At 42.0% G+C, this 14717-nt stretch overlaps 1 protein-coding gene across 3 annotated transcripts in view; it reads left to right on the forward strand.

Moving 5' to 3' along the window:
• Positions 1–5123, forward strand: part of SNX16 (sorting nexin 16) — a 28885-nt gene extending 23762 nt beyond the window's left edge. For 2 of the 3 annotated variants that reach the window (XM_054192570.1, XM_054192569.1), the window contains exons 6-8: positions 515–651; positions 2858–2974; positions 3258–5123. In XM_054192570.1, coding sequence (XP_054048545.1) covers positions 515–651; positions 2858–2974; positions 3258–3366 — 363 coding nt within the window. In that variant the 3' untranslated portion in view covers positions 3367–5123. The remainder of the gene's footprint in view (positions 1–514; positions 652–2857; positions 2975–3257) is intronic. The other variant, XM_054192571.1, reaches the window with a different exon arrangement.
• The last annotated feature ends 9594 nt before the right edge of the window (positions 5124–14717 follow it).

Here is a 14717-nt window from a genome sequence, read left to right on the forward strand (position 1 = left end):
TCTGACTCTCGTGATTGTCATATTTGGTACGGAACTGTACAACTTGGTCTTTATCCTGGGTAGGGGAAGAACATACAGTTTATGCAGATATTCCTACCATTGTGGGAACAATTAGATACTTTGAAATTGCCTTCCAAGTCCTGTGAAAGCAAAGCTTATATGAGGGGAAAGAGGAGTAAGGAGTTCAGCTGATGTTCCATATAGGGGAAAAAGGTACAAAATTAGGGACTGTGCATCAAAGGAGAGAAACCTTTTTCTGAAGTCTCTTGTGAGACAAACAAACAATGCAATAAAGTATTTGCATTGCAGTTTAGGATAATAATTCAGTGTTCAAAGCAAAGCGGCATTGTTCTATTACAGACAGGACTTTTTTTAAGCTTATGTAGTTCTTTATGATAATCAATACAAAGCAAAGCAGCTACAATTCTGTTACAGGTTAGTATTTCTAAAAGAAAAATCAATAAAGGCAGTTCACTGAAGTTAAATAGAATATGTTCTTAAATTTGTCTTTTAGGCTTTCTGTGAAACTCTGGAGGAAACAAATTACCGCCTACAAAAGGAATTGCTCGAGAAACAAAGGGAGGTTGAATCGCTGAAGAAATTGTTAAGTGAAAAGCAACTTCATATAGATGCCATTGAAAGAAGAATTAGGTACGTAGAAATTTTATGGGGTTTAGGAGTTTCTTTCCATGAAGACATTTTCTCTATATAGTCACAAGCTCCAGCTTTAAATGTATTCTTGGAAACAATTTTCTCCACATAACCACACACAAAGCAATATTTTCAGTAGGCTTTTTCTCATATGCTGGCCAAAAAGCTGCTGTTTAATACTGAGAAAGTGTTGTCCCATCTTTTTCCCTCTAAAGTAACAGGGATTATGTTTCTTAATCCTATAATTCCTGTAAAGATAAGGCAAAGATTCTCTTCTGCTTTTGAAATGTTGGATAAGTGAAATGCCCTGCTAGAGATGAGAGCAGTGGAAAAAATTGCTTTGAGTTACAAGATTCCACCTGTAGTCAAAGCTTTGACAGAGCGTAGTGATCACGCAATTATATGTCTGTATTAATGTCTTCAACTGACATTAGTCAGTTGGCAACATGGCAACTTCTGAATTGCCTGGAATGATGTTACAGATCATCCATTTAAATCTAAGGGGGGAAAATGGTAGAGTTTTTGTTATAAAACTTTATGGTGCCTGTCTGCTAAATTTTGTAGCAGGCCCAGGGCAGTTGTCGGGCTATTCAGTGTCCCGACAGATCTGATGAGTCAGTTATTGTGGGACTTCCTTAGAAAAGGAGTAAATTCCCATGGTCTCTTTAGAAGATATTTTAGTACTGCTTGGCTTGTTGAGTCTAGCAGATCCAGGTTGACTAACAAATCGCGTATTTGGATATACGGTTTAAGTGAACTACATTTGGAAAAGGATTTAAATGGAATTGTTGTGGCTCATTGAAAATTCTGATCGGAATGCCATATTCATATTGTCACTTACTCCTGAAGGCAAGTAATTACACTTGAAAGATGCTTTCCCTGTTTGAGGAGAAAGTTATGACTTACTGCTGGCTTAAACAGTGGAATAGCCAACAAAAATTAAATAACTCACATTTGACTAAAACATTATGATACACAGTCTGTGTGACTAAAATAAGAAAGCATGAGTGGCAAAAAGGGATTTTATGTTTTACTGCTTTCCCTGAAGAGAGATTTTTTTTTTTAACACACTGCCAGTTTCCCAGACGTTTGAAATTATTGAAAGTCAGCCAAGTAGTATCTGAAGTCTTAATGGAAAATAGCTCCTGTGATTTTCAGTTGTAAAAGTTACCAAGTAAACCCATGACCTCGTGTAAGAAATTCAGCCTATCTGATGGGAATCGAACCCAAAAGAAACGGCTCTGTTTTGTTGAAGTGGAATTTTGATCTGATGGCCCAACAAGAATTAAGCATCTTCTGCCTTTATGCTTTAAAGGCCAGGTACCTGAAATGTGTGTGAGGTAGGAGGGGACAGTTAGACAAGGCATCAGACTGGTAGGCCTTTACATATCATGCTGGATTTGCCCCAGACATAGGTCAATAATCATGTTAGAGAATACTGCTGAGGTGCTACTTAATGCATGTGGTAAAATAGCACTATAGAAACAATAGTAATTAAGAGGGTGAAATAGTAGCATCACTTTCAACGTAAAATTGTTCACAAGCTTTTCTTTCCAATTCAGGTGGCAGCTTTCAACACTAAATTGATATATATTTTCCCCACAGAGCAATACTTTGGAAATAAGTTTTGGTAATAGTTTTACATGACCATATTCCCATTTGTAGCCAGGCTAGTCGGACTGCCAACTCATGTTGCTGTTAAGAAAAAATTATTACCTGTCTCTTTATCGTTAATGGGAAAATGTATTGTTCTGAAACTTAATGTGTGACTCTAAAGTTACAATGAGAAATTTGGGAAACTGTTGCAGAGCTCTTTTTATTATCCTGGCTGTCTTCCTTATAACTATGTTTTGGTTATAATCCTTCTGCCATTTAGACAAGATGTGTGTGGCTTAGATCATCTGCTTGTAATTTCTTACCTGAGGTCATAATCGCTCCTCTGGGACTCGAATTTTGTAAAGCTACTAAACTGTAAGACAACCAGAGGATTGAATTTAGCTTAGGAAGAAGCAGCTGGAGCAAATAAACTGTTTAAATAGCTATCTAGTGCAAACCCTGCATCTTTGTAGTAATAAAAGAAATGGGGCATGTAGGAGTGAGATTGATGGGTTCCCAGAAACTGTAAAATTTAAAATGAAACAAACAGCTCTTCAGCAATGAATGTTTGCTGTATGGATTGGTGGTACCCTGTTCTTATTTGTTGTAGGGACATATCTTCAGGAAAAATGACTCGTCAAATGTCAGGAGAAGAGAGTGAGTGCAGTGGTGAGGTGGAGTCTTCTGCAGTAGAAGCAGACCAGGGTACCCTGGGTGAGGACAGCTGGTAAATACTACTATTTTACTTATATTTTAGTTTTTTTCTTAAAGTATGTCTTTAAATGTTTGGTCTTACATAAATTCTGAACAGCTGAGGAATTCAGCATTTTATTGCACCTCTCTGTAGCTATCCCATGTTTCACAGAGGCCTTCAGGATAGATGATTTTGGATCTGGAATAAGTGCTAAATTGAACAACTTTGTAAATGTTTTGTAGATTGCAGGCATAAAATGACTATGGAGAATCATATTAGTTTCCGTTTGACAAAGCTCATTGATCTGTTGTTGCAGCTCAGATAAAGAGAACCATGAGGCTTGCTGGAGTGGCTCTTTGGCTGAAAATTCTGTGCCAGAAATTGAAGTCGCTGAAGTAGCATACACCGCTGATGAAGAAGAATAGATCACTAGCAGCTGCTGTTACCTGGGAAAGGTTCATGTTTGGGACATACCCTGTGGGTAGGGGCACATAGCAGCTGCAGAGAACTTACAGCAAAGAGCAAGAATGCACACACTGAATGTTTACATAAATCCTTACAAATTATTAACGTAAGAAATATACCCAGTGCTGCTTTGATTTCAATTTTTATCTAGCCTTTATATATTTAATATATTACAGTCTAATAAGGGCTAAAATCAGCTAAAGTTTAGATATGTACATACACAATTTGGCTGACTTTTTCCTAGCAGAGTGGCAAAAACTTCACATTAAATCACCAAACACTCCTAACTAGCATGTCATATGTTGCCACTGATGTGACACATTTGATGCATTCATCTGTTTGATATTTGTGGTTTTGTATTCTTATAGCCATAAATTAATGCTTGTTGAAGTAAAAACGGGCTCATCTTATGTTTAATAAGAGCGTAGAATGTGTTGTTTTTAAGCTGTAAAGTTGATGACTATTTCTCTGGCAATTTTAATGCAATGCAATAGGAAAACTTCCAGTACCAAGAGAAAAGTACTTACGAAATGGGATTATAGTTGGACATTTTAAAGGCAAAAAAAAAAATGGTCATTTTTGCTGAAGGAACTAATGAGACCCCCAAAACACTGTGTATTTTCATCCCAAGTTAGCATGCTGTAATACTTTTTGTTCGGTAATGCTGCTTCTAAAATCTGGGATACCTTTGCTACATACCCATGTAACAATAAAATCCGTGAGTTTGCCTTTTACTTGGAACACTACCTCTTACCATCTTGCTAACGCATTCATGTTTGTTTAAAAATATTCCAGATTATATGGAGATGATGGAAAGACTTGTAAAGAAGCCATATTTTTTTCCTGCACGGTTCATAACTAGATTGAATCTAGTTGCAATGTATTTTTGTTTCAATATATTGTGCACATGGGGATGTTGCTCCATATGTTCGATAGCCTATTTTTCAAAATGTATTAAGACAGGAGATGCACTTTATAATTAAGACTCCACTGTGCCAAGTTCAGTTGGCTAATTCGTTGAGAAAGGGGAGTTGCAGGGAGAGGATTATGTAGTGCCTTTTTGTATTTTACTTGTTCATTACTGCAGGATTTTGTTACAGTGCTCTGGGTCAGCTCTGTGGAATCTTTGATACAGCTTGTTTCTGTTCTTCACTTATTTACTGAAAGTGCCTTGTTTTATTCCGCTTTTCCAATAGGAAGAATGCTGTTTTGTTTTAATCTTTTTTTTCTTTTTTTTCGCCCTATACCACCCACATCGTTGTTTAATGTTGTCAATATGCAGTGTCTTTGTGCTGGAGTTTTCAAAGGGAGCTTTGTACTTCAGGCTGTGCATACAATGAGCTTTATGCAGAACTGTATAAACCTTCCTGGTGAAATAAAACTATGGACAAAACACCTGTCTTCTCTTCTCCGTTAGGAAAAACAAAAAAGCTCAATTCCTTATGTAGTAGAAGGACAAAAATACTATTGGGAAGAGACATTTCTTACCTCAGTGATTTCCTACAGTTACTCAGCTTTTGGTCTGAGTTTCATTTGTACCAAAAATTGTCTGCATGAAAATGAATGAGAATGCTGTAACAAGACACCAGAAAACTTACTGTACTTCTGTTGAAGACGAAAATAAAAAAAGAAACTGATTTTTTTTTTTATATTCCACATGAATCCTCATAGATGTTGAGTGAACTCAATAAAGTTTTGACACCTTACTGAAAATTCATGTAATCTTCTGTCAGATGTCACTTAATATTTGGAAAGAAGGTTGAACATTGTATGTTAAAATAGCCTTAGCTTTACAACTATAAATGTTTTTTAAATCTTGACAAGGTGCTTGGGTCATACATCCTAGGAATGCTTCAGGTAAATCTGCAAATCTAGTCACTAAAGAAAGCATTAGTGTAACTTACAGTTTAGTCATGAGCAGGCACAGGAAGGGAAATTTTGTGCTCTGTCTTTAAGATTTATATGATATTTTGCTGACACAAAAGACTTGGTATTGCATGAATAGACGTTTTTGTTTAGGTGGATCTTGATTTTTATTTTTTTTTAATTAAACTGAGCTGAAAACCGTGACTTTGTTCAGCAGCCATGTGGTATGACTTGGCCTATGTTACTGGTTAATGAATGGTTACCCTCCCAAGGGACATGAAATTCAAGGTGTGCAGCCCACGGTGGCCTTGAGCATCCTGCTGGAGGCGGTTTCCAAATTTGTCCCGTATTGATTTTTTTTTTTTTATTTTTTTTTCTGGTGCGCTTGCTTCCGTTCTGGCACTATTCGCTACCCCTATCCTTGTCATTTCACTCACTGCTGCAATTTTAGTACAGAAGCAGCCAACTTTCAATTATTTCATTCATGAGGATTTCACAGTGGAATTCTGTGCTCTTCACAACGTGCAGAATATTGAAACTGGAATTGTAGCGGAGTGAACTAATGACAAGAATCGCAGCCAGTAAGGCTTTGTTCTTTTCTGTTGCACTTAATCATTGCAAAGGTAGTTGTTTTAATAGTTCAGTCACTGATTTACAGTCTTTTCCCCTTTAATTTTAGATTTAAATACATTGTACCCAGCTTATTTTTACTGGGGTTTTGTTTGGTTTTTTTTTTTATACTATAAATTCAATAATCCTGCGGGATTTTTTATCTTCCAAAGCACTTGCAGTCTGCCCCTGCCACTTCTGTGCTTTTGATTTGTATACTCCTAAATCAATTAAAATGCTGACTAGTACGGAATCAAGAATGAGTCCCTGTAAAACTCCCACTTCATCCCTTTCCCACTGTGACACCCGTTAGTTACTGTGAGTACAAGAGTGCCATTGAACCAGCTCCAGGAAGGCAACAAATGCGGTAATTCAGGAAACTGCACCTGATGGTTGTAGGAGTCTCCTACACCGTGTGCTTTCCCGTGGGCTGCTGTCCTCGCTGCTTTGGGTCAAGCATCTCTGTTCCTCCGGGGGGGGTCATAGTTGGGGAGAAAAGGGACATGGAAAGAATCATAGAATGTGGTGGGTTGGCAGGGTCTTTTAAAGGTCATCTAGTCCAAGCCCCCTGCAGCAAGCAGGAACATCTTCAACTAGATCAGGTTGCTCAGAGCCTCATCAAGCCTGGCCTTGAATGTCTCCAGGGATGGGGCCTCCACCACCTCTCTGGGCAACCTGTTCCAGTGTCTCACCACCCTCATTGTAAAGAACTTCTTCCTAATGTCTAATCTAAACCTGCCCTGCTCTAGTTTAAAACCATTGCCCCTCATCCTATCGCTACCTGCCCTTGCAAACAGCCCCTCCCCAGCTTTCCCGTAGGCCCCCTTCAGGGGCTCCTGTTCTAGGTGCTGTGTCTGCCCCAAATTGTTTTTTCTCTGTACATCTCAATAGACCTCTAAGTACCTTGATTTGTCTCTCTGGGGTTTCTGTTCCTTTGTTGAAATGTAGCTATGAAGCAGTAGCAATTCTCCTGCCAGAAATTTGCATTTCTAGTAGAACTGATAACAAATGCAACTTACTCTAGCAAGTTTTGTGGGTTTTTTTTCCCCTATGCTACAGCAGGCTCTAACACACACTGGGGGAGGAATTCTGAAATCGTGCTCTAAAGTTGCTGCTGCTGCAATCAATTTTTTTAAGAAATGTCGAATAACACCATTAAATAGTCTGAGGTCATGAATCAGCAAGGAAGGGAAGAGTCCCGTGGGAAACACTCCCTTCATGGAATACCAGGTCTAGTGGTCTTTCTTCCTATCGTTCATTTCTATATTTCAATTAAGTCTTCGTCCCGGAGATCAGTACATCCAGATTTCTAGACAGATCCAACATTCAGAACTAGGTGTGTCCTTTTGCTATAAAATACTGGGCTTGGTCTCAGGGATGCTGGGGTAACCGAGCTATCTCCTCGCATCCATGTCTCTCTGTTTGAACTTGGAGAGCTGATAATGCAGCTGTCTCCAAAAGAGATGTCTCTTTTGAACAGTTTGTGTTCCGGGGGAGCAGTCAATGGACTGACCAGTGGAGTTTTTCATCCTACATTTTTATTTATTATCGTCATCACATTTTTAATGTATCTTAACCTCCTCGCTGAAGGAAAAAATGAGGAGTGGAAAAGGCAGAGGAGAAAGAGGGGATTGCCTTGTCCATAGTTTACACTTGAGGATTTTTCCCCTTTGAAAATTTGTTCAATCATTTGCGAACCGGAATCACTTCTCCATTAAATGTTAGTTTCTGTGCTGTGAGTGGTTTAGGTTCTGTGTTCTCGTAACCCATTCAGGAACCTCTTTCTAGGGCTTCTTCCATAGCACTGGTGTTTCTTAACGATCCCTTGCTTTATCCTAGTCTTGTTTCGAAGGGCAGTCTTTTGTGTTTGGTCCTTCCCAGGTTGCGCATTGCAGGGAAAACAAACTGACCCTGGGCTTTTGTTAAATGTTTTCAGTCTTCCTCCAAAGTTGCACCTATCTTTTGTTATCTGATGCAACCGTACAGATTTGGGAGAGTGGAAAGATGGGATAACGCAGTCCTTTATTCTAAACAATAAAAGATTAAATTATTCTTGTAATAAATTACAACTTCTGTCATCCCCACTTACGAGTGACTGTTGGCTGTATCTGTCCTGCTGTTGCTTTATAGATTATTCTCCAGTTGGATAGCTTGAGCGTTACACTGGAATAGGAAACGTTTCTCTCTCAATTTCTCCTTGGGCTGATGAATTCAGGACCATTCTGATGGTTGTTCCAGAGTCAGGAGAACGCTGTCACAAGATGTGTCTAAGCGTAACCCCTATGTCACATACAAAGCACCTTTTTTCTTCCGGTGGGCACATTTTAAAGCCCAAAAGCACAGTTTTATCCAGTATCATCAAAACAGAGGGATACTAGTATTGAAGGATCCTGTTTAACAAGTTACTTTTAGGCTGCCCAGAGCAGGGGATGCGCATAGACGGGGTGTTTCTGAAAGACAGGCGTTTTTCACTATCGTTCAGAGGTAAGAGGAAGGCTGAAGGAACTATGCAATTGGCCAAAGTTACCGAGTCCTCAAATGTAGGACTGTAGCTGGATAGCTGGACTGTGTAGCTGGATAAATCAGAAAGCCGGATATATACGCGCCATTCTTACGTAATAGATAATGAGAAATTTTAGCATTAATTCCTTCTGCAGTGGAGCAGCACCTGACGCTGAAATTACAGTTCAGGAAAAGCTAATGATGTTCTAGCTGAACTGGCAAAGCTTCTCTTTTTATACCTTTAAACCTCACCTTGACAGGCAGAAAAGTGGTCTGCAACTCATTTGTCTCACGCGCAACCCAGATCCTTACCCTCTGCCTGTCCCTGTCGGTGTGACTTGTGCCTTTTGTGTCTCACCGACAATGTGGCAGGGGACCAGCCCAGGCTGAAGTTCTGGTATGGCCTGTAAAGATCCCAAACTGCAAGCAGGGCAGCCTGGCTCTGGAGAAAAAGGGGACTTGGAAGTGGGAGTGGTAAACTTGAGTAGTAATTTCACTCCTCAGAGGGGCCATCACTGCTAGCCAGAGCTGAGCCCTTCAGGAGACAGGAACATGTGTCATCAGAGAAGAGATCCACCCACAGTGCGGAAACCACCAGCGCGGGTCTCGCCTGCCGGTGGGTGTTGTGGCTCAGCTCATTAAAGCACTGACCTAATAAAGGGTGTTCCGGGCTCAACTCCCAGCGCTGGCTGAGTCTCATCTGTCTTAAGGGAAGTTGGCAAGTCCTGCACAAGCCTTTGTTAAGCCTTCAGGAGCAGTACTCTGACCTGTTCTCATGGGTTTCAACACAATCTTCATAGAATCATAGAATCAATCATAGAATCTTCATAGTTGGAAGGGACCTTTGAGATCATCGAGTCCAACCATACACACACACACACACAAAACAGAAACAAAACCAACCAAACAAAAAACAGATCCCTACAATCTCTGCCACTAGAGCATGCCCTGAAGTGCCACATCTAGACGTTTCTTAAACACCTCTAGGGATGGTGACTCAGCCACCTCCCTGGGCAGGCTGTTCCAGGGCCTGACCACTCTTTCAGTAAAGTAATTCTTCCTAATATCTAATCTAAACCTCCCCTGCTGCCCCTTTTTACTGCTTTTAAGCTCTTCATGGAGATCTTAAATACTTGCCATTCCCTACTCAGCACGCCCGTGACTCGAAGATCATCAAGATGGTCTCCAAATAATGAATTTGTCCCCACTTTGTACCTGAGAGACAGGAATTGTATTTCCCTCTGCTTTGCAAATAGGGAAAAGGAGGAAGAAAGCAATTACGTGATTCACCCTAATTGCACAGTAAGTCAGCTGGTGTAGTCCTAGGGTTACTGCTGATCCCATAGACTTGTCAGCAGGTTAAAATTAGATAATTTGCTGATACGGAGAGCCTCCTGTCTGTATAATATAGGGACTGTGTCTTGGGATATCTTGACTGGGTTTCAAGTAGGTCTAAACATCCTTGCTCAAAAATGATTAGCTGCTTCTAGATTTCATAATATTCCTTTCTGTTACCTGTTCAAACTGAAAGCGCCAAGATGCTTGCATTACTGTGGTGGAGAAACAAGCCTCTGCTCTCTGAACCCCCTGTGGATGAATGCTTTTCATCCAGGAGAAACCACAGCTGTTTTATGGAAATGTTGAGGATGACTATGAAGTGCTGCTCATAAGTTTGTTTGGCAATTAATGTGGGTTCGTCAGGCATTGCTCATCTGGCAAATGCCTATGGGAGAAGGCTGTGCATTGGCCTTTCGAGATCTCATTGCTGCTTTGCGTGTTCGAAAAATAGATAGATAGATAGACAGACAGATAGATAAGATGGATGGATGGATGGATGGACGGACGGACGGAGTTTAGGAAGCAGTTGCAACACGTGACAAACCTCCTACAGGATCTCTCCTCCCAAATTTCCTGTGGGTCTTTCCTAGGTGCCCTCAGCATCTCCAATAACTGGGTGACAGGGTGGATAGCTTGTGATGTGATGGGGCCTCTGTTTCCCCCTCATTCTGTAGTATAAATGTGCCTGTTACAGGGATAAGCAGAGGCATTGGGTGAGAGACCTACCCTACTACGGCAGCTGCTTTGTACATTTAGGAAAAGTCTTGTCCTGAGAAATTTATTTCTTTCTATGTTGATGTACGGTGTCTTAATTTAGAAAACTTAGTAGGATGATGTAAACCTAATACGCGATTCCTCTTAGATTTGAGTTGGGCAAGGGGATAATGACTTACATGGGAAGAGGCAGACGGGAAAACTGTCTCGTTCTATGGGATCTTTTGAAAACCTTTAAAATCCACCATACAGCAAGATGGTGATGTGCCCATCGAGGTGGTGTTTCTGCTGACGTGTGCAAGAAGAGCCCCGATAAGCCGGCTTCTTGTACAGATCACTGCTCTTTCATCTCACAAACCAGTCAGATCTGACTCAGTCGTCTCTACTTAAACAGGCAATTAAAAACTAGGTTGAGAGCGTTGCAAAATGAATGTGCAAACTAATGTGTTATGAAGGAGTATCAAACAATGAAAAATTAAGCTCAACCTGGCTGTGAGTTAACCTGAGAAACAGAACATGTGCAAATAATTACTTTTATCTATCTTTGCCATCAGCATGCTGTAGGCAACTGCTGGTGTCCTCTGCCGGGTACGCGTTTCAGTTCTGATGCCAGAAAACCACAGAAAGGCCGACATCTTTCACTTCTCAAATGACGTGAGTTGCACAAGCTCGTGATCGTCCAAAGGTCAGAGCACGAGGTGTCTTCTCTCCACAAAGGGGATGCTCTGTTCCGCCCCGGTGAGGCAGCTGTTGGCTCGGCTTTCAGTTTATTCAGACACAGTATGCGCTCTAGACAGATTCTCAGCCTACATAAATTAATGTCTCGACTACTTACCATTTTCCTGCATCATTTTTTTTTTCTCCTATTGTCTTCTTTGTGAAATAAAACCCTTTGTGTTCAACCACAAGTGTCTGATACAATACACAGATAAGATTTGTCATCGGGTTAATGCTATTACAAACCTTTTCCAGAATTTCTTGGTCCATGCAGGAGGATTATTTTTTCCCTAGCTCAGGAAACTAAATTAATTAGACGCATTTTGCTGACAGAGCTTGCAAAGCATCGGGAGCTGAAGGTTTTAAGCTGAAAAGCATGAGGTGGTCTCTGCTGTCCGTGTTCAGCTAGTAACTTCTGACACCTTGCATTACAGCCGTAGGAAGGTCAGTAGTAACATAATCCATTTTATTTGTGTGTCCATACACGGTTTCACTGTGTTTGCTTTTGGTTTAGCAGAAATTACCTGAGCGAAAGGCAGCTTTTTTTTTTTCTTTTTCCCCCAGAGCACTCTAACTCTTCGTCCTGGTGATACCGCTGAAGAAAGCTGACTGTGGGGCTAAAGCAAGCGGGGGGGGGGGGGGTTCAGAGGAGCCCCGGGCTACCTGCTCGTGCCGCCAAATTCAGTATATTTGCCACTGCCACCATTTCTAGCTTAGCCAAGACACTCTTACCAGCCTCTCGGTGCAGATCTGAAGGGCTTTTTCTCTCATGCTCTTGTTTGTGCAGCGTAAAAAGCATGTTTGCAAGGCACGGTGAAAGAATCAAAGCATTATCTATATGATTTATTCTCCTGTTACGGTTTTCTCCTTCCAGCCTATTATCATCCTTCAGGAGGAATATTTTGTAGTGCCTCACTGCAGACACTCTTACAGTACCTGAAGAGGGACATGTGAGGTGCTGCTCCAGGGTATAGCGATACTTCAAGTGTGGCAAAGCTTTTTCTGGAGAGTTCCGTAAACGACCCCGCTGACACATAGACACTGCACTGCAGCAGCTAACGGGGCTGCAGAGTTTGTTCCTTCGTGGTCAAAGGGCCCAAAACCCAGTTCAGCTCTACTGCGTAGCCACTCCTGAAAATGGGGCCAATATCTGCTGAATGTGTCAGTTCAGAACTGGATTTCCTTTGACAAATAAGACCCCTACTTCTTGGTAAAATTACCTGCAAGATCCAAGTCTTCAATAAATCAAAGGGATTAATGCTACCCTTGAACATCCTCAACAGCCTCAAAACCAACACCTGCCGTTCCTATAGGCATCTCCCACGTGTTCCCACCTAACCCAATGTAGCACTGACACTACCACGCAACTACAGAAGTGCTCTGAACCCTAGCATGGGCTGAGGCACGGACTTGACCGAGAAATGCCTCTTGGCAGTTCAGTGTCCTCAATGTGTTGCAATGACATCCAGCTGAACCAGTGTTAAAGAGGTTAAGTCCCCTCATCAGGCTGGGCTGAACTTCTCTTCGAAAATGGCTGCTTTTAACAGATTTAATCTTTATCTTCGCTCGTTTGTCATGGTGTGGGGACTGGTAAACTTCTGCATGAAGGTCTGCTTCTGAGGTCGTGCTGTCCCACAAGTTTGCAAATCCAGAGCAGGGAACCGGGCTGGTGCCAAGGTGGCCATGGGCGAGGGAAGGTAAGAGAAGACACAAAGGCCAAAAAAGCAGGCAAGAAGGTGGGTTAGTATTTAAAGGCTTTGAAAAAGTGGGAATTTGGGGGGAAGGGTTCCCCACCACTTTTTGAGCAGCACTTCCAAGCAGGCCCTTTTCCTTCCAGTATGAGCAATAAGACAGACTGAACCCGGGTCCTGTGTGAAAATCGCAGCCTCCCAAGCGGGTCGGTGTTTGTTGCTGTACACTGAATCCAGAGCTCCTCCTGCAGGTCTGCAGAGTCCTGCTGCTGATGGAGCTCATCGCTGCTGCTTGACACCAACAGCGAGTGCACCAGGCACTTCAACAACCCTATATACATATAGGGTATATACAATAGGTACTTATAAGGTAAGTTGAATCCAATCACAAAAGTAAATATAATACATCTGAATCACAGAATTGTTCGTCTTGGAAGGGACCTTAAAGATCATGTAGTTCCAACCCCCCCTGCCATGGGCAGGGACACCTCCCACCAGACCAGGCTGCTCAAAGCCCCATCCAGCCTGGTCTTGAGCACTTCCAGGGATGGGGCATCCACAACCTCCCTGGGCAACCTCTTCCAGTGCCTCACCACCCTCACAGTAAAGAATTTCTTCCTAATACCCAATCTAAATCTACCCTCCTTCAGTTTGAAACTGTTACCCCTTGTCCTATCATTACACTCCCTGATAGAGTCCCTCCCCATCTTTCCCATAGGCCCCCTTTAGGTACTGGAAGGCTGCTATAAGGTCTCCCCGGAGCCTTCTCCAGGCTGAACAGCCCCAACTCTCTCAGCCTGTCATATATTTACATATTATCTATATTTACATATTAATATAAATATATATTTACATACTAAATATATCCAAAGACTTTCAGATAAAAGTGCACCTTTTATTTTTTTGAGGAAAGGGTGCTAAAGCTGGGGTGGAAGGAGGTCCATGTAAACCCTGATTGAACCCACAAAACACTCCTTAAACTAAGCTAGTACATCTTTGAAAGCTGATGTCATACCAACGAGAGATATCGAGACTCAGCACGGGATAACACCGCTAGCTCAGACCAATTAGCCTCCCATCTATTTGATTAAATTTAGCTCACTTAGGAACTGCAGGATCCTCAATTTAGACACATCCTGCCGTTTAAGTCTGGGAGAACCAGCTGCCTGCTCTTGGAGAAAGCCAGCCGAGTGGGCACCGACACAGCCCTGCTGCCTTAAAAACAGCCCGGGTAACAGCGGAGGGTGAGACAGCACAGGGAGGGTACTGGGGCGCCCAAACTGCCTGAGCGGGTGTTTGCCCAAAGCTCACCTTGGCAAAGACAACAATGATCAACTGTATTGAACAGCAACCGGGGAGTTACCACGAGACTTTTAGTTGAGGGGTGGGTGGGGGTAGGAGTCAGCTAAGCGGACATACAAGCAAAACGTGAAAACGTGAGGCTGTGCAGTGCGCAGGAGAGGAGGGGAGCAGGCCAGCAGAGGGGCCGGCGTGACCCTGCCTGACACAGCCATCCCAGTTATACAAGGATACAAGACATTTCTAGGCACATATTAACATCTCACTTTATCTGCTGCACTGCAGATATTGATCCCAAGTGTATAGTTCAGCGATGGCCAGTTAATTATGTGTTGATAACAAAACAATAAACCATTTAAACCGTGATAGCGTGATCAGTCACATGAACGGAGCAGGTTTTCCTTACAGTACCCATCTGACCCACCTGTGCTCTGCTGGTGGGTCTTGCAGGTGTCTCTGCAATGGGGACAGATGTGAGAAAACACGGCAGCTACGTAAGATTAGACTGATGATAGCTGGCATTTCTTAAGATGGTCAAGCTCGTCCCTGCTGTTAAGTAATTTTTGAGAGTAAAG

The sequence above is a fragment of the Rissa tridactyla genome, chromosome 2 (assembly GCF_028500815.1).
Source record: "Rissa tridactyla isolate bRisTri1 chromosome 2, bRisTri1.patW.cur.20221130, whole genome shotgun sequence".
NCBI lineage: Eukaryota > Metazoa > Chordata > Aves > Charadriiformes > Laridae > Rissa > Rissa tridactyla.